This window comes from Canis lupus, chromosome 23, assembly GCF_011100685.1.
Source record: "Canis lupus familiaris isolate Mischka breed German Shepherd chromosome 23, alternate assembly UU_Cfam_GSD_1.0, whole genome shotgun sequence".
Taxonomy (NCBI): domain Eukaryota; kingdom Metazoa; phylum Chordata; class Mammalia; order Carnivora; family Canidae; genus Canis; species Canis lupus.
Genome location: NC_049244.1, coordinates 20602163 through 20614625, shown reverse-complemented (window position 1 = coordinate 20614625; position 12463 = coordinate 20602163). Strand labels below are relative to the sequence as shown.

The 12463-nt window shown below is 36.9% G+C and overlaps 2 protein-coding genes across 8 annotated transcripts in view; both read left to right on the top strand.

Annotated features, from left to right (window-relative positions):
- Nucleotides 1-12463, top strand: part of UBE2E2 (ubiquitin conjugating enzyme E2 E2) — a 528260-nt gene that overhangs the window by 383239 nt on the left and 132558 nt on the right. The gene's annotated exons all lie outside the window — the stretch shown is intronic.
- LOC102155890 (transmembrane protein 106B-like) lies at nt 1849-4684 on the top strand. The gene is made up of 2 exons (XM_038571332.1): nt 1849-1968; nt 3394-4684. The coding sequence occupies exons 1-2, from the start codon at nt 1849-1851 to the stop codon at nt 4294-4296; spliced, it is 1023 nt and encodes a 340-aa protein (XP_038427260.1). The 3' UTR covers nt 4297-4684.

Sequence of the window (12463 nt, the reverse complement as noted above, 5' to 3'; positions counted from 1 at the left end):
TGTACCATGCTTGAGGCATTATTATAAGCTAAAGATTTTAAATATGTCATGTTTTTTAGTTACCAAAAGTGGTGACAGAAAATAAAACCCTCCACTTGGGTCCTTTGAAACATTTATTTTTATAATTGCTGTGACATTTATGTACAAGAACATTTCATATTTACTTAAAAACTTAAAGAATGTTATTATAAAGTGTTGCTTTGTGATTTAAATTGAAGCTCCCCAGTTTTCATATTGCTGTAAATTTAGATTTTAGTTCCCTAACTTCCATATTGTTAATTATAACTTTAGATTTAAATGTGGCCTATGTAATGCATGTTATGAGAATAAAACCTTTCTGGAAATTGAAAGGACAACATAAGCGTGTTTTAATAAAACCTGGAGTATTGTTAGATTCATTAGACCTTAATTTCAGTAAGAGTAGGGATACTGAATGAAACAGACAGGAAATCAGAGTGAAATCAGATAATGATTCTTTTCTTACACTGAACTTAATAAACTAAAAGAGAAGTTCAGATGAACTAAAGAATAGCAAAATATTTTTAAATCTGAAAATTAAATTCTATAACTGATAGATATACACAAGTAGTTTTTAAAAAGATGTAAGAACTGTGTAGCTTCTTACAACAGATGACATTATTCCATGCCACTTAGCCTTGTGATAAATTCAAACTATTAAGGGAGATTTGTTTTGTGATACTAAGTATTCATAATGATATATAAAGCATTTTTATGAACTATTATGGCCTCCTGAATGTAAGGAAGAAAAACTTGATGTGAAATATAGTTGTAAGTATATACTAAACTGAAGTGCCTTACTTAGGGTGCTGAGCTTTCTGTGTTTTTTTTTACTAGATCTCCTTACAAAAGCATGTTTTATGAGCCTTTTTTTCTTTTAGTTTTTGTATCTGAGCTTTTTTTAATCCAAAGAAATCTTTAAAAGATGAAATTGTATGAATTAATGGCTTAGCCACCAGATCATCCTTCATCTGCAGCTAGTCTACCAGTTTGCCTCCAGGGAGACACAGAGGTGGAGGCTCCCCTCAGAAGAATGTGGTTTGTGGTTTGAAAAAACTTCCTCCACAGTACTTCTATTTGCATATTATTTCATTTTCTTTGATAATGCATCATATCAAGTATCCACAGCAGTCAAGATCTAGCCAAATTTAGTAATAAAAAAGCAAAAGCTCCTTAGATGTGTATTATCTGTGTGCCTTGCTAAACTCCCTTGCAAGTACTTTGTTTTCCACCCACCTTTCCCACCAAACTGCAGTCTTCTCTTCTAGCCGTCATCTTCCTCATGGCCATTCCTGGATCAGTTCTTAGGTCCTCTTCTCTCAGTCATCTCCCTCTCTGAGTGATCTCATCTCTTGCCTGTGGTTTCACTTACCACCTCATTACTAGAGGAACGACCTTCTGGACATCATAAAGACACCACATACTTTGAGGTTTGTCTTAGCTTATCTTCCCCAGAAAGAGGAGTCTGAAGGAGATGTCTATGTGCTGTTACTTTGTTAGGGCTACAGTCCCAAGAAGTAGAGGAACAAGAAGAATGTAGTTTGGTAGGAGGGAGAGCCAGTAATACATGGATAAGCTATTGAGTTCCTTGCCACTACCCAATCCTGTAGGTTTTATATCCTGTGGATTTATATAAACTGTGTTTTAAGACTATGCATTGTGATAGGAGAAAGGAGGAAGAATTTTTCCACTAGCTCGTGTTGGTCAAGATTTTTCTTACAATATATTAACTTCCCCACATCTCCCAGTAGTTACTGAGGTTGTGTACAAGTAGGGATCCAAAGTTATTTCAACAGAGATGCCTTTAAGAGGAAAGAGGTGCCCACAAGCATGAGAAAAGGTGCTGTCAGATTATACCTTTATGAAGTTAGTACTGATGAAATAGCTAAAATAAGACAGACACAAATGAGATTTAGAGAATTAAAGTGGTACAGAAAAGATGTCCATCCAGTATAATATACCCCTTTCACCACTCAGATCACTCATGCCCTATATTGTACTTAGCTTCCAAACTACAATATTAGGACTCCCTTCTTCCCTGAGATTGAAGATACAAGTGCAATCAGTAACTGAGTCCCTTCTAAGGTAAAGCTTTGCTTTAATCATATGGCAAAAGACTTCAGGCAAGAGAATTAGAGAAACTAGCTACAGTCCCTACTGCAGCAGCTGCCCCATATCATCATCTCCTTCTATTACCCAGTCTGTATTTTCTTCATCATTGCCATTTTTTTTTTCTTCCTGATTTGAGTTTGCTTACCTGCTGATGTAAGATCTTCACTTAAATGTCTGAGCCCTTAGTTGCCTTGTTCTTGTTGAGTCATGCTGGAATTCCCATTTACTGTTACCACTAGCCATGGAAGCAGCGAGAGATACTCAGATGAAATCCCCCAATTTCTGAGCATATGTTTCCCTCCCTCACCTTGTAGCCATAGTCTTTGCTTCTCAGGATAATCAGTATTGAATATTCCCAACAGTAAGCTGATGTCCTTTTTGTTACTGGTGTACAGATAGGAGAAGACCACAGTGACCAGGGGGTAGTGAGAGCTTTGTATTAAATGTAGATTTTATGTGTCCCCTGGATGAAACAATCACCTCCCCAAAGCTGTCTGGGAATCAGGACTTCTAACTTAGCAAATACTGAAATTGCATGGATGGGAAACACAAATTCTGCAAGTGGGTCACTGGGAATGATGATGACAGAAGTTAATCCTACTTTCATCCTTTGATTGTCAGTATTCTAACTATTGGTAACACATACATTGAAAGCATTGCTTCAGTACATATACCACATTCTGGAGTTGGAAGTTATCTTTAAGATATCTCTTTAGTTGATTTTTTACTTATTTTTTTAAGATTTTATTTATTCATTCATTAGAGAGAGAGAGGGAGAAGTAGGTAGGCTCCCTGTGGGGAGCCCAATGTGGGACTTGATCCCAGGACCCCAGGATCATGACCTGAGCCAGAGGCAGATGCTTAACCACTGAGCCACCCAGGCACCCCTAGCTGATTTTTTTTAACAGGCTACTCTACCTGCCTGTGGGGCCTGCTGTTTCTTTGTGGATGGAGTCATGGTTAGACCAGTGGATTCTAAGGTTATGTACCCTTTGTCACGTTTCTTTATTATAAAATGGGTCCTTGGCCTAAAGCAGTGTTTTTGTGGGATATCCTATTGATAGATCAGTTATTTTATAAACCTTTGTATAATGTTAGTAGCAAAAGTATTGGGAGCTAGAAACAAAACTCCTATCCAGAGTAGGTATTAATTTTGGTTAAAAAACAAACAAAAAAAGGACTTTAATACCGTGAGCAGAGGTAACTACTAGACAAGGAGAAGGGACTATCAGTGTACTCAAAGAGCAGTTATAAACTGGATAGCATCTTGGGCTCCTTTCAGACACGGGAAAGTCTTTTTCTCAGTTGCCTTTGCATTCAAATAAAGAAAATGCTTATGATGGAGTCACATCAACTGAAAGTATGAGGAATGGACTGGTTAATAATGAAGTCCATAATGAAGATGGGAGAGGTGGAGATGTCTCTCAGTTTCCGTATGTGGAATTTACAGGAAGAGATAGTGTCACTTGCCCCACTTGTCAAGGAACGGGAAGAATTCCTAGAGGGCAAGAAAACCAGCTGGTGGCATTGATTCCATATAGTGATCAGAGATTAAGGCCAAGAAGGACAAAGCTGTATGTGATGGCTTCTGTGTTTGTTTGTCTGCTCCTTTCTGGATTGGCTGTATTTTTCCTTTTCCCTCGCTCTATTGACGCGAAATACATTGGCGTAAAATCAGCATACGTCATATGTTCAAAAGCGTACAGTATAAAAAAAAAGCATATGGTATATTTAAATATCACGAACACACTAAATATAACAAACAATAACTACTATTCTGTTGAAGTTGAAAACATCACTGCACAAGTTCAATTATCAAAAACAGTTATTGGAAAGGCACGCTTAAACAACATAACCAATATTGGCCCACTGGATATGAAACAAATTGATTATACAGTACCTACTATCATAGCAGAGGAAATGAGTTATATGTATGATTTCTGTACACTGATATCCATCAAAGTGCATAACATAGTACTCATGATGCAAGTTACTGTGACAACAACATACTTCGGACACTCTGAACAGATATCGCAGGAGAGGTACCAGTATGTTGACTGTGGAAGGAACACAACTTATCAGTTGGGGCAATCTGAGTATCTAAATGTACTTCAGCCACAACATAAAAACCGAAAGAGATGCCACTGGAGAAGAAATCCCTATTGATATTTTTCTGAACTCGGAAGGATGAGGTACTTACTTCCTGATAGAAGATCTTCAATTGAACAAACCTAAACTTTGCACTTCCATTTTAGGGGTACAGTTAAAAGTGTGTGGACTTGTACATTATTGCAACACTCTACTCTGTGTTCATATCTATACCAGGATCTTTTACTTGAATCTAAATTTGATTTTCTTCCCCCTCCTCCCCTAATGGGGACATTGAGACTTCCCAGGTAGGACAACAAATAATTATCTATAATTCACAGCTTCAGTGACTACTGGAAACATAATTTTGATGATGAACATAATTGGAGAAACTTTATTTCTGGATGTTTTTATAGAATATTACAGAGAACCTGTTATTCATGAAAGACTTTTAAAAAATAACTTTTTTTTTCTGTTTTACAAATTCCATTGCTACATAGTAGTATTTCAGGATATTTTAGCTTTTAGCTAAACTTTTGTAGTTTTTCCTTTGTTGAAAATCTACTCATTTGCACATTTTTGACAGTCTTATTTCAAGCTAGTACTTGCATAACACTAGAAACCAAAATAATCTTTGCAAAGTTCTGTACCTAAAAATTTTTAAAGCCCCGTTTCACATGTCTTTACATGTAAGTAAGTTTTGTGAAATTTTTGTGTAGTCTTTAAACATAGTTAATATACAATATTGTAAATAAACTTTGCATGGCTTTTATACAGCTTTAATATCAAATAAAGTACAGTTTCAACAAAGTAAGTCGCTCATAAAAATAAGCAGGAAAATGAAATTCAGAAACTTACAGAATGTGAATATGGTTCCAATTACATATGGGATCAGGCATAAAATAGTTTTGAAATAAAGTATTTTGATTCTCCACTTTTTTTTTTAATATTGCTTTGCAGGGATCCCTGGGTGGCGCAGCGGTTTGGCGCCTGCCTTTGGCCCAGGGCGCGATCCTGGAGACCCGGGATCGAGTCCCACGTCGGGCTCCCGGTGCATGGAGCCTGCTTCTCCCTCTGCCTCTCTCTCTCTCTCTCTCTGTGTGTGTGACTGTCATAGATAAATAAAGAAAAAAATATTTAAAAAAATAAATAAATAATATTGCTTTGCATCCTAAGAAGTTGTGGAGGTACTTTTCATAACTACTAGGTATGTAAGTCACCCATGTCATCCATTTTATACCTGTTTTAAGAAGGAAATTATGTCTTTGGTAGAAATTATCCAAGAAATTTTGTCATTAAGCGATGGTGGCTATATCAAAATTAAGAGCTGTATTATCCTTTTAAAAAAATTAATCACTTTGCACTTCACATGGATATATATCATGCCTCTAGTGGTTACATTTTAAAATTTTCAAATTTTTGTTTGGATTTTATTTAAAATTGTTTTCAAGTATAAATTACTTTTTCACTTCGTTGTTTTATATCTTCAATACCATTTTCCATTTGGGCTTCTTGCCTTTTCACTTATCAGATTCTGATTACCTTGTAAATACATACCACTGAGGGTAGGGGCTGACTGTGATACCAAAAAAAAAAAAAAAAAAAAATCATTGCCCCTTCCCATGTACTTAATCTTATACCAAGTCATTGACTAGTCTTGAGTAATTATGTCATACTGAGAAGATCACATCAGTATCTTTTGCTGGCAGGTTAAAGCATTTAACATTAGTAATAACTATTTTCAGCATTGATAAGCAGAAGAAGCACCTTAGCTACTCCATTCTTGGGCTCATCGTGTCAACTCTGGTGGCCTAAGTGGGAGGCTGGCTGACAGCCATAGAATGATTCATCCTGTCCACCTTTTGTTGACATTTGACAACACACACATAGTGACATTTTGGTGGATGCTTCCTGGTGGGCATTAATGTCAAATATTAAAATGCACCTGATTTGTGCCCAGTCCATCTTTCCTGGACTTCCTTATCATATCATATTTCACTGTTGTTTTCTAGGGCTCTGATCAACAGTTAAGCCATTGCTACTGCCCATGAGTGCAGCTGTATCTAGTTCAGGCCATTTCTCCCTCCATTTGAAATGGATGACCAAATGTACTGCTCCAGCTGTTCTCACTGACCAAACTTCCTTTACTACAGTCCTTTATGTCTCCTCCTGAATAAGACTGCAGTGTAGCAGTAGTCCATTTTTAGCTACTTCTGAATTCTTTTTTTTCTGTCAATCATGAAAGGAAGAGACATTTATCTTATGAGAGTCTGGGTTACTTGTAATATACACATGCTTTCTGAGTATACTTGGGCCTAATCCCAAATAAGTCATTTCTGTCCTATAGCAGGTTGCTTCTGTGCCAATCTAACTTTGTGTCTCAGTAAGTACTTCCAGTTCCAGGGTAATTTGTTGACCCATAGTCAGACGTGCATATTCTGTTCAGGCCCTATTACATACGATGAACTGTTCTTAATTTCTTATTTTTTAAAAGATTTTATTTATTTATTCATAGAGACATAGAGAAAGAGGTAGAGACATAGGTGGAGCGAGAAGCAGGCTTCCTATAGGGAGCCTGATGCAGGACTTGATCACAGAACTCTGGGATCTCCACCTGAGCTGAAGATAGTGCTCAGCCACTGAGCCACCCAGGTGGCCCTATGAACTGTTGTTTTTTTTTTTTTTAAGATTTTATTTATTTATTCATGAGAGACACAGAGAGAGAGGCAGGCAGAGACATAGGCAGGGGGAGAAGCAGTCTCCATGCAAGGTGCCCGATACGGGACTCGATCCCGGGATTGTAGGATCATGCTCTGAGCCGAAGGCAGATGCTCAACCGCTGAGCCACCCAGGTGTCCCTGAACTGTTTTTTAAACAGAAGGTGGTGGGGGGATCCCTGGGTGGTTCAGCGGTTCGGTGCCTACCTTCAGCCCAGGGCATGATCCTGGAGTCCCGGGATCAAGTCCCATGTCGAGTTCCCTGCATGGAGCCTGCTTCTCCCTCTGCCTGTGTCTCTGCGTTTCTCTCTCTCTCTCTCTCTCTCTCTCTCTCATAAATAAATAAAATCTTTAAAAAAAATAATTAAACAGAAGGTGGTTTTCTGCCACAGAACCCCAGGGTTCTGCATTGTGACTTCTCTTTGGCACTTGTTGGTGACTCCACAGCCTCCCATTAATCAGAGGTAGGTCTTGCACCCTCAGATCCACTGGCACAGATGCATCATAGCCTGGACCTGCTGCAAAAAGTCTTTCCTATAGCTCTGAGTCACTCTTGAAACTGGCAATCTACCAAGTCTCTGATAAGTCAAAAACAGTATTCTAAAGAATGGAATATGCTGGTTCCAGAATCCAAAGGGGTCTGCCTTTTTCTTAATTAACAGCAGGTGTTGAGAAAAGCAGCATATTCTTTACCTTAGAGAAGATGTTTTCACTATTGCCCCAGAGCATTAGACTTCTTAGAAACGTAAGCAATGTGAGGTATCTTTTAATTTTTGTGAGATGTCTGGTGTGTGTGTTTTATTAGATCAACTGGGATTCTTTCCATTTCTTGCTCACCAGATCCAGTTAGTATGCTGTCATCAATATAATGGATCAGAATCACATTCTGTGGAATGTGAAAATGATCCAGGTCCATGCAAACTAAATTTTGAAGGAGATCAGCTGAGTTACCATTGCCCTGGGACAGGGTAGTATCCTGTCTCTACCAGGAATCTGCTTTTGATCCCTCCCTACTCTTGGGCTCTGAGAAGAAAGCATTTACCACATAAATAGCTGAGTACCAAATGCCAGAAGCTGTATAATATCATATTTAACATGACAGCTGTTACTGGGACTTCCACCACTTTAAGCTTACAATGACCTGTTTTTCTCTGCAGGGTCATTATAAGTATAGAAAGAGGATATGATTAAGAACCACCATTCCTCCATCTTTATGTCTTTGATAGTGATGCTAATCTCTGAAGTTCTTCCCAGTACAAAGTATTGCTTTTGATTTACTGTTATAGACTGCAGATAGAGTTGTTGGAGAAAGTTTCAAGGGTTTACTCAGCTCTGTTCTAACCATTATAATCAGAAGAACATAGTATCATTTCAGATGCTTTCTATATTTTTAAATGAATGCTAGCCTGTTCATAAGTTCCTTAAGGGGTAGTCTCATTACCTACTTTGTACACTGCTTATTAGGAGATTAATTACTATTTGAGGAATGAGTTGTTGGATGGATGACAGATGGTAAAAGAGAAGCACTTACCCTGACTTTTTAGAAGCACTACTACTGTAACTCAGCAATTCTAGAAAGCACCCCCCCCCCATTTTTAACACTTCTCATATCAGTTTCTTTTTGCCAGATAGCTGTTGTAAGTTAGTTGTTATTCCCTGTGGCGGGGGGGGGGGGGGGGGGGGGGGGGGGAGGGGGGGGTTGGGGAACGCTTACAAAGAATGTCAGCAGCTTGGAAGAAAACTCCAGAGGCAGAAGTGGAGCAATATTTCAAGATACGCTGCATCAACAATGCTCTTGATGATACAGGACTATATTTCATGGGGAAAAAGTCATCTCTGAGCTGAAAAGTGATGCAGAATACTTGAAATCTGAATGTGAAGAAACTTTAGTAATAATTGTTTTTGCTCACAGTCTTTTTATTTGATATTATCATGTATCACCACTGTACTTATCACAAGAGCTCGTTCGATAAGTATAAAATCATTTTTGTTTTAAGAAATCACTTATAGTTTAATTTGCAGTTTTTTTCTTAATCGTCCATAAAATGCATCATCATTTTACAGTAAATGAAATAAGGTATTATACAGTTCTTCAGGGCCTCCATGAACATATATGGCATTTTGTGTGAATTAGAAAGAGGCATTCCAAAACAGCCTTACACTGGATATGAAGTATGGTGAGGAGAACCCCTCTCCACCAGATGCCTTTGGGATATGGGAAACCACCTCCATCACGTGTAGCAAATTCAGCTATCCTTGTAGTAATATTTTATAATTTTATCTTAGAATTTGGAACAGAACATTGTATATAGTTTTAGACATTGCTGTTCTGTTCTTGAATCTTATGACTCAAACCAGCTCTTTTTTTTCCCCTAATGGATAAGCCATAGTAAAGAAGTTTTTTAGCTGTGAATATTAAGGTGTTTCTGGATAGACGTGAAGTCTAGCCAGATTTAATTTTATTGAGTCTGTCTGAGTCAGTGACTTCATAATCTTTTCAGAATGAAGCTCTGGTCATGAAGCATTTCAGCCTCCCTCCTAGGAACTTTGGTCAGTTCCTGAAAGGCGTACCTACCTTGGATATTTAATGTGGATATTGTGTCTTTGGCAGTGTTTCTGTTTGACCATATAGTCTGGAACTGCTTTTCACACTAATTGTGTCAAAATTTTAATTTTTACAACCTTTCTTTGTCCCACAGCAGCTAAACCTAATTTATCCACTATAATTAAGATTTTGAATGCAATTAGGAGTAGTTTACTAAATTAATATTTTTTGTGCTTGGCCTCCCATACGGATTCTGATAGAAAACTAATCAAGAACAGTATTCGTTTTCTTGTGGAAAATATTCAGACTTACAGGTAACATTAAGTAATTGGATTCTAGGTATCTGCTAAATTATCTGGAATGCATTTCTGTTAATGAATTTTAAGGTTTATAATTTATATTCAAATTTATCATCTAATTTTGTTTAAAACAGTTTTTCCTGATACTGCTTGCTTTCTCCATCCCCCATCCCCTGTGTAGTATAGACAGGACATGCAGTTTATAATAATCTGACCTCTAAATTGTTGTCTTGGAGCACAGGTAATTATGAGGGATTAGAAGAGAAAACTGCAACTCAAGAGGTTAGGAAAGTAAGTCCGGCAGAACCAGGATCTTGGTATCTGGTGAGAAAATAGTGTCTTTCAGTGCACAATCCCTTGGATTCATTTTCTCCTGCATCTTCTCAGAATTCACCACAAACTTGCATTTTCCAGTCTTTTCAGTGCTTTTCAGAAGTGTGATGTTACCCATCTTCCAGGAGACCTATAGTGTTCTGTTGAATTGGGCCCCTCACCTTACTGCCCAAAGGTATGCCATTGTAAAATATGCTGGCAAGAAGAGTTTAAACTGGAGTAATTTAGAGTAATGATTACAGAGTTCGAAATGTCAGCAAAAATATTTTGTTGCATTTGTGTATGTTATCACTAAAACAATAAGAGTGTTCATCTTGAACAAGTAGAAAACATTTGTGAATGAAAGGGTTCATGGGGGATTTTTATTGTTAGCCACATTTTTAGATCTCCACAAACTGCTTACATGGATTTCTTAAAAATTAAAAAAAAAAAAAAAAAAAAAACCAGATCGCTGTTTCTTATAACCATTTCAAAGATCATTAATCACCGTTGACCATTTATCACCATTAAATAATACCAAATCACAGAATGGTCAGGAGAAATAAGTGGATGGTATTCAAACATTTGCTTCCCGTTTTCGACTCTAATTTTAAAAGTTTGGATGAGGTGAAAATGAGGAGCTGTGGCACTTTGTAAGGTTTTTGTTACATCTGATTATATTTACTCTTTTCACCGCTGCCCATTACTGATACTTAAAAGGCCATTTTTTAACCTTGATTGGGAAAACCATTACCTGGTTCAATCTGATCTTCTCAATATATGACTAGGTCTAAGATTCTAGTAGTTCCAATAATGCTGCAGGTTGTGTTTCCTGGGAGACTGAGGGGCAGGAGGATCAGTCACTTATGGTTAATCAGTTTTGAGTTTATCTCATATAACCCTGTTTTGAATTAACTAAATAATCCAGTAAGCAGTGTTTTTACTATCTCAAAAAGGGAAAGATTCAAAGTTGGCTAACAATGAAATTTCCCATTTTTCACTGGCAGGAACCCCAGCCCCATAATGGGGAAGGTCCCACCAGTGCGAAGGCCCCACATGGGGACCCCTCCCCTAGTGAGGAAATACCCCTGAAGAGGAGTCCTCCTGGCCACTGGGCCCACTGCTACCCTGCCACGTGAGTACAGCAATGGCTTTGAGGACCTCAGCAATTTTTCCATTTCTTGGTGGCCATTTGTCTGTGAGAATTGGCCAGAAACTCTTCCTGTTTCACTTAAACATTCAGAAAAATAAATAACAAGCCTCTTTTTCCTTTTTTGTTTCATTTTTGCAAGTTTAATGAAAAGAACTTGTTTGGGTAAGAGAATAAGGCTATTGGTTAGGACTCAGATGTGATTAGTGAAACAGTTTATTCCTTGTATAGAGCAGGCGTATTCTTCAACAACTTTCTGCAATGGTGGAAATACTCTATATACGCACTTTCAGTACAATAACCGCTAGCTACATGTTCGTACTGAGTACTTGAAAAGTAGTGCAACTGAACAATATAATTTTTAATTTTATTTAATTTTAATTAATTTTAATTTAAATGTCCACATATGACTAGTGGCTACTAAAGTGGCCGTGAATGCCTACATTTAATGCTCCCTGCCTCAGATGTCTAGCCTCTTGAACATTTCTACAGATGTACTTCTCTACCTCTATTTCCTTAATAATCTAGAAAATTTTTCCTTGCATTATACTGATTATTGTAAATATGATTCTCTAATAGTAAGAAAATACTTCAATTAAAAATTCTCACTTCAAAATTTATTCACCCATATTGCCCTTCAATAATTTTACTTCATGATATTAAGAAAATTTACTCAATCTTAAAATTATGTAGTAACATCAATTTAAATATCCTAGCTTTTCTTCTTTGCATGTTTTAATTTGTAACTTCACTTCTATATGTAGAAGTAATTACACATATTAAAATAACTTTTCTATTTTATTATTCCTTTTTAATGAGACTATAAAATATCCTACATCAGTATAGTACTTGCAGCTCTATTACCAAAACATTAAACTTAGCATTTACTCATTATAATGCAATACTTATAAATTTCAAAGTTTGGTTCTGGTAGGTAGGTTATTAAAATTACAGATCAACTGTAATATATAGGAGTAGATGTCCTTCCACTATACAGTTATCCTTTAAAATTGTCTACATCATGAGATGTTAATAAGAGAAATTGTTGGAGGGGATGGTATAATGGAACTCTGTAGTGTCTTTGCAATTTTTCTGTAAATCTTAAATGATTCTAAAATTTTTGAAGTATGTTTTTAAAAATTGTTTCCATCAAATTTAGTCATAGTATCCATTTATACTCACTACTTAGCTGTATATGCATGCAGAATAAGAATTATCGGAT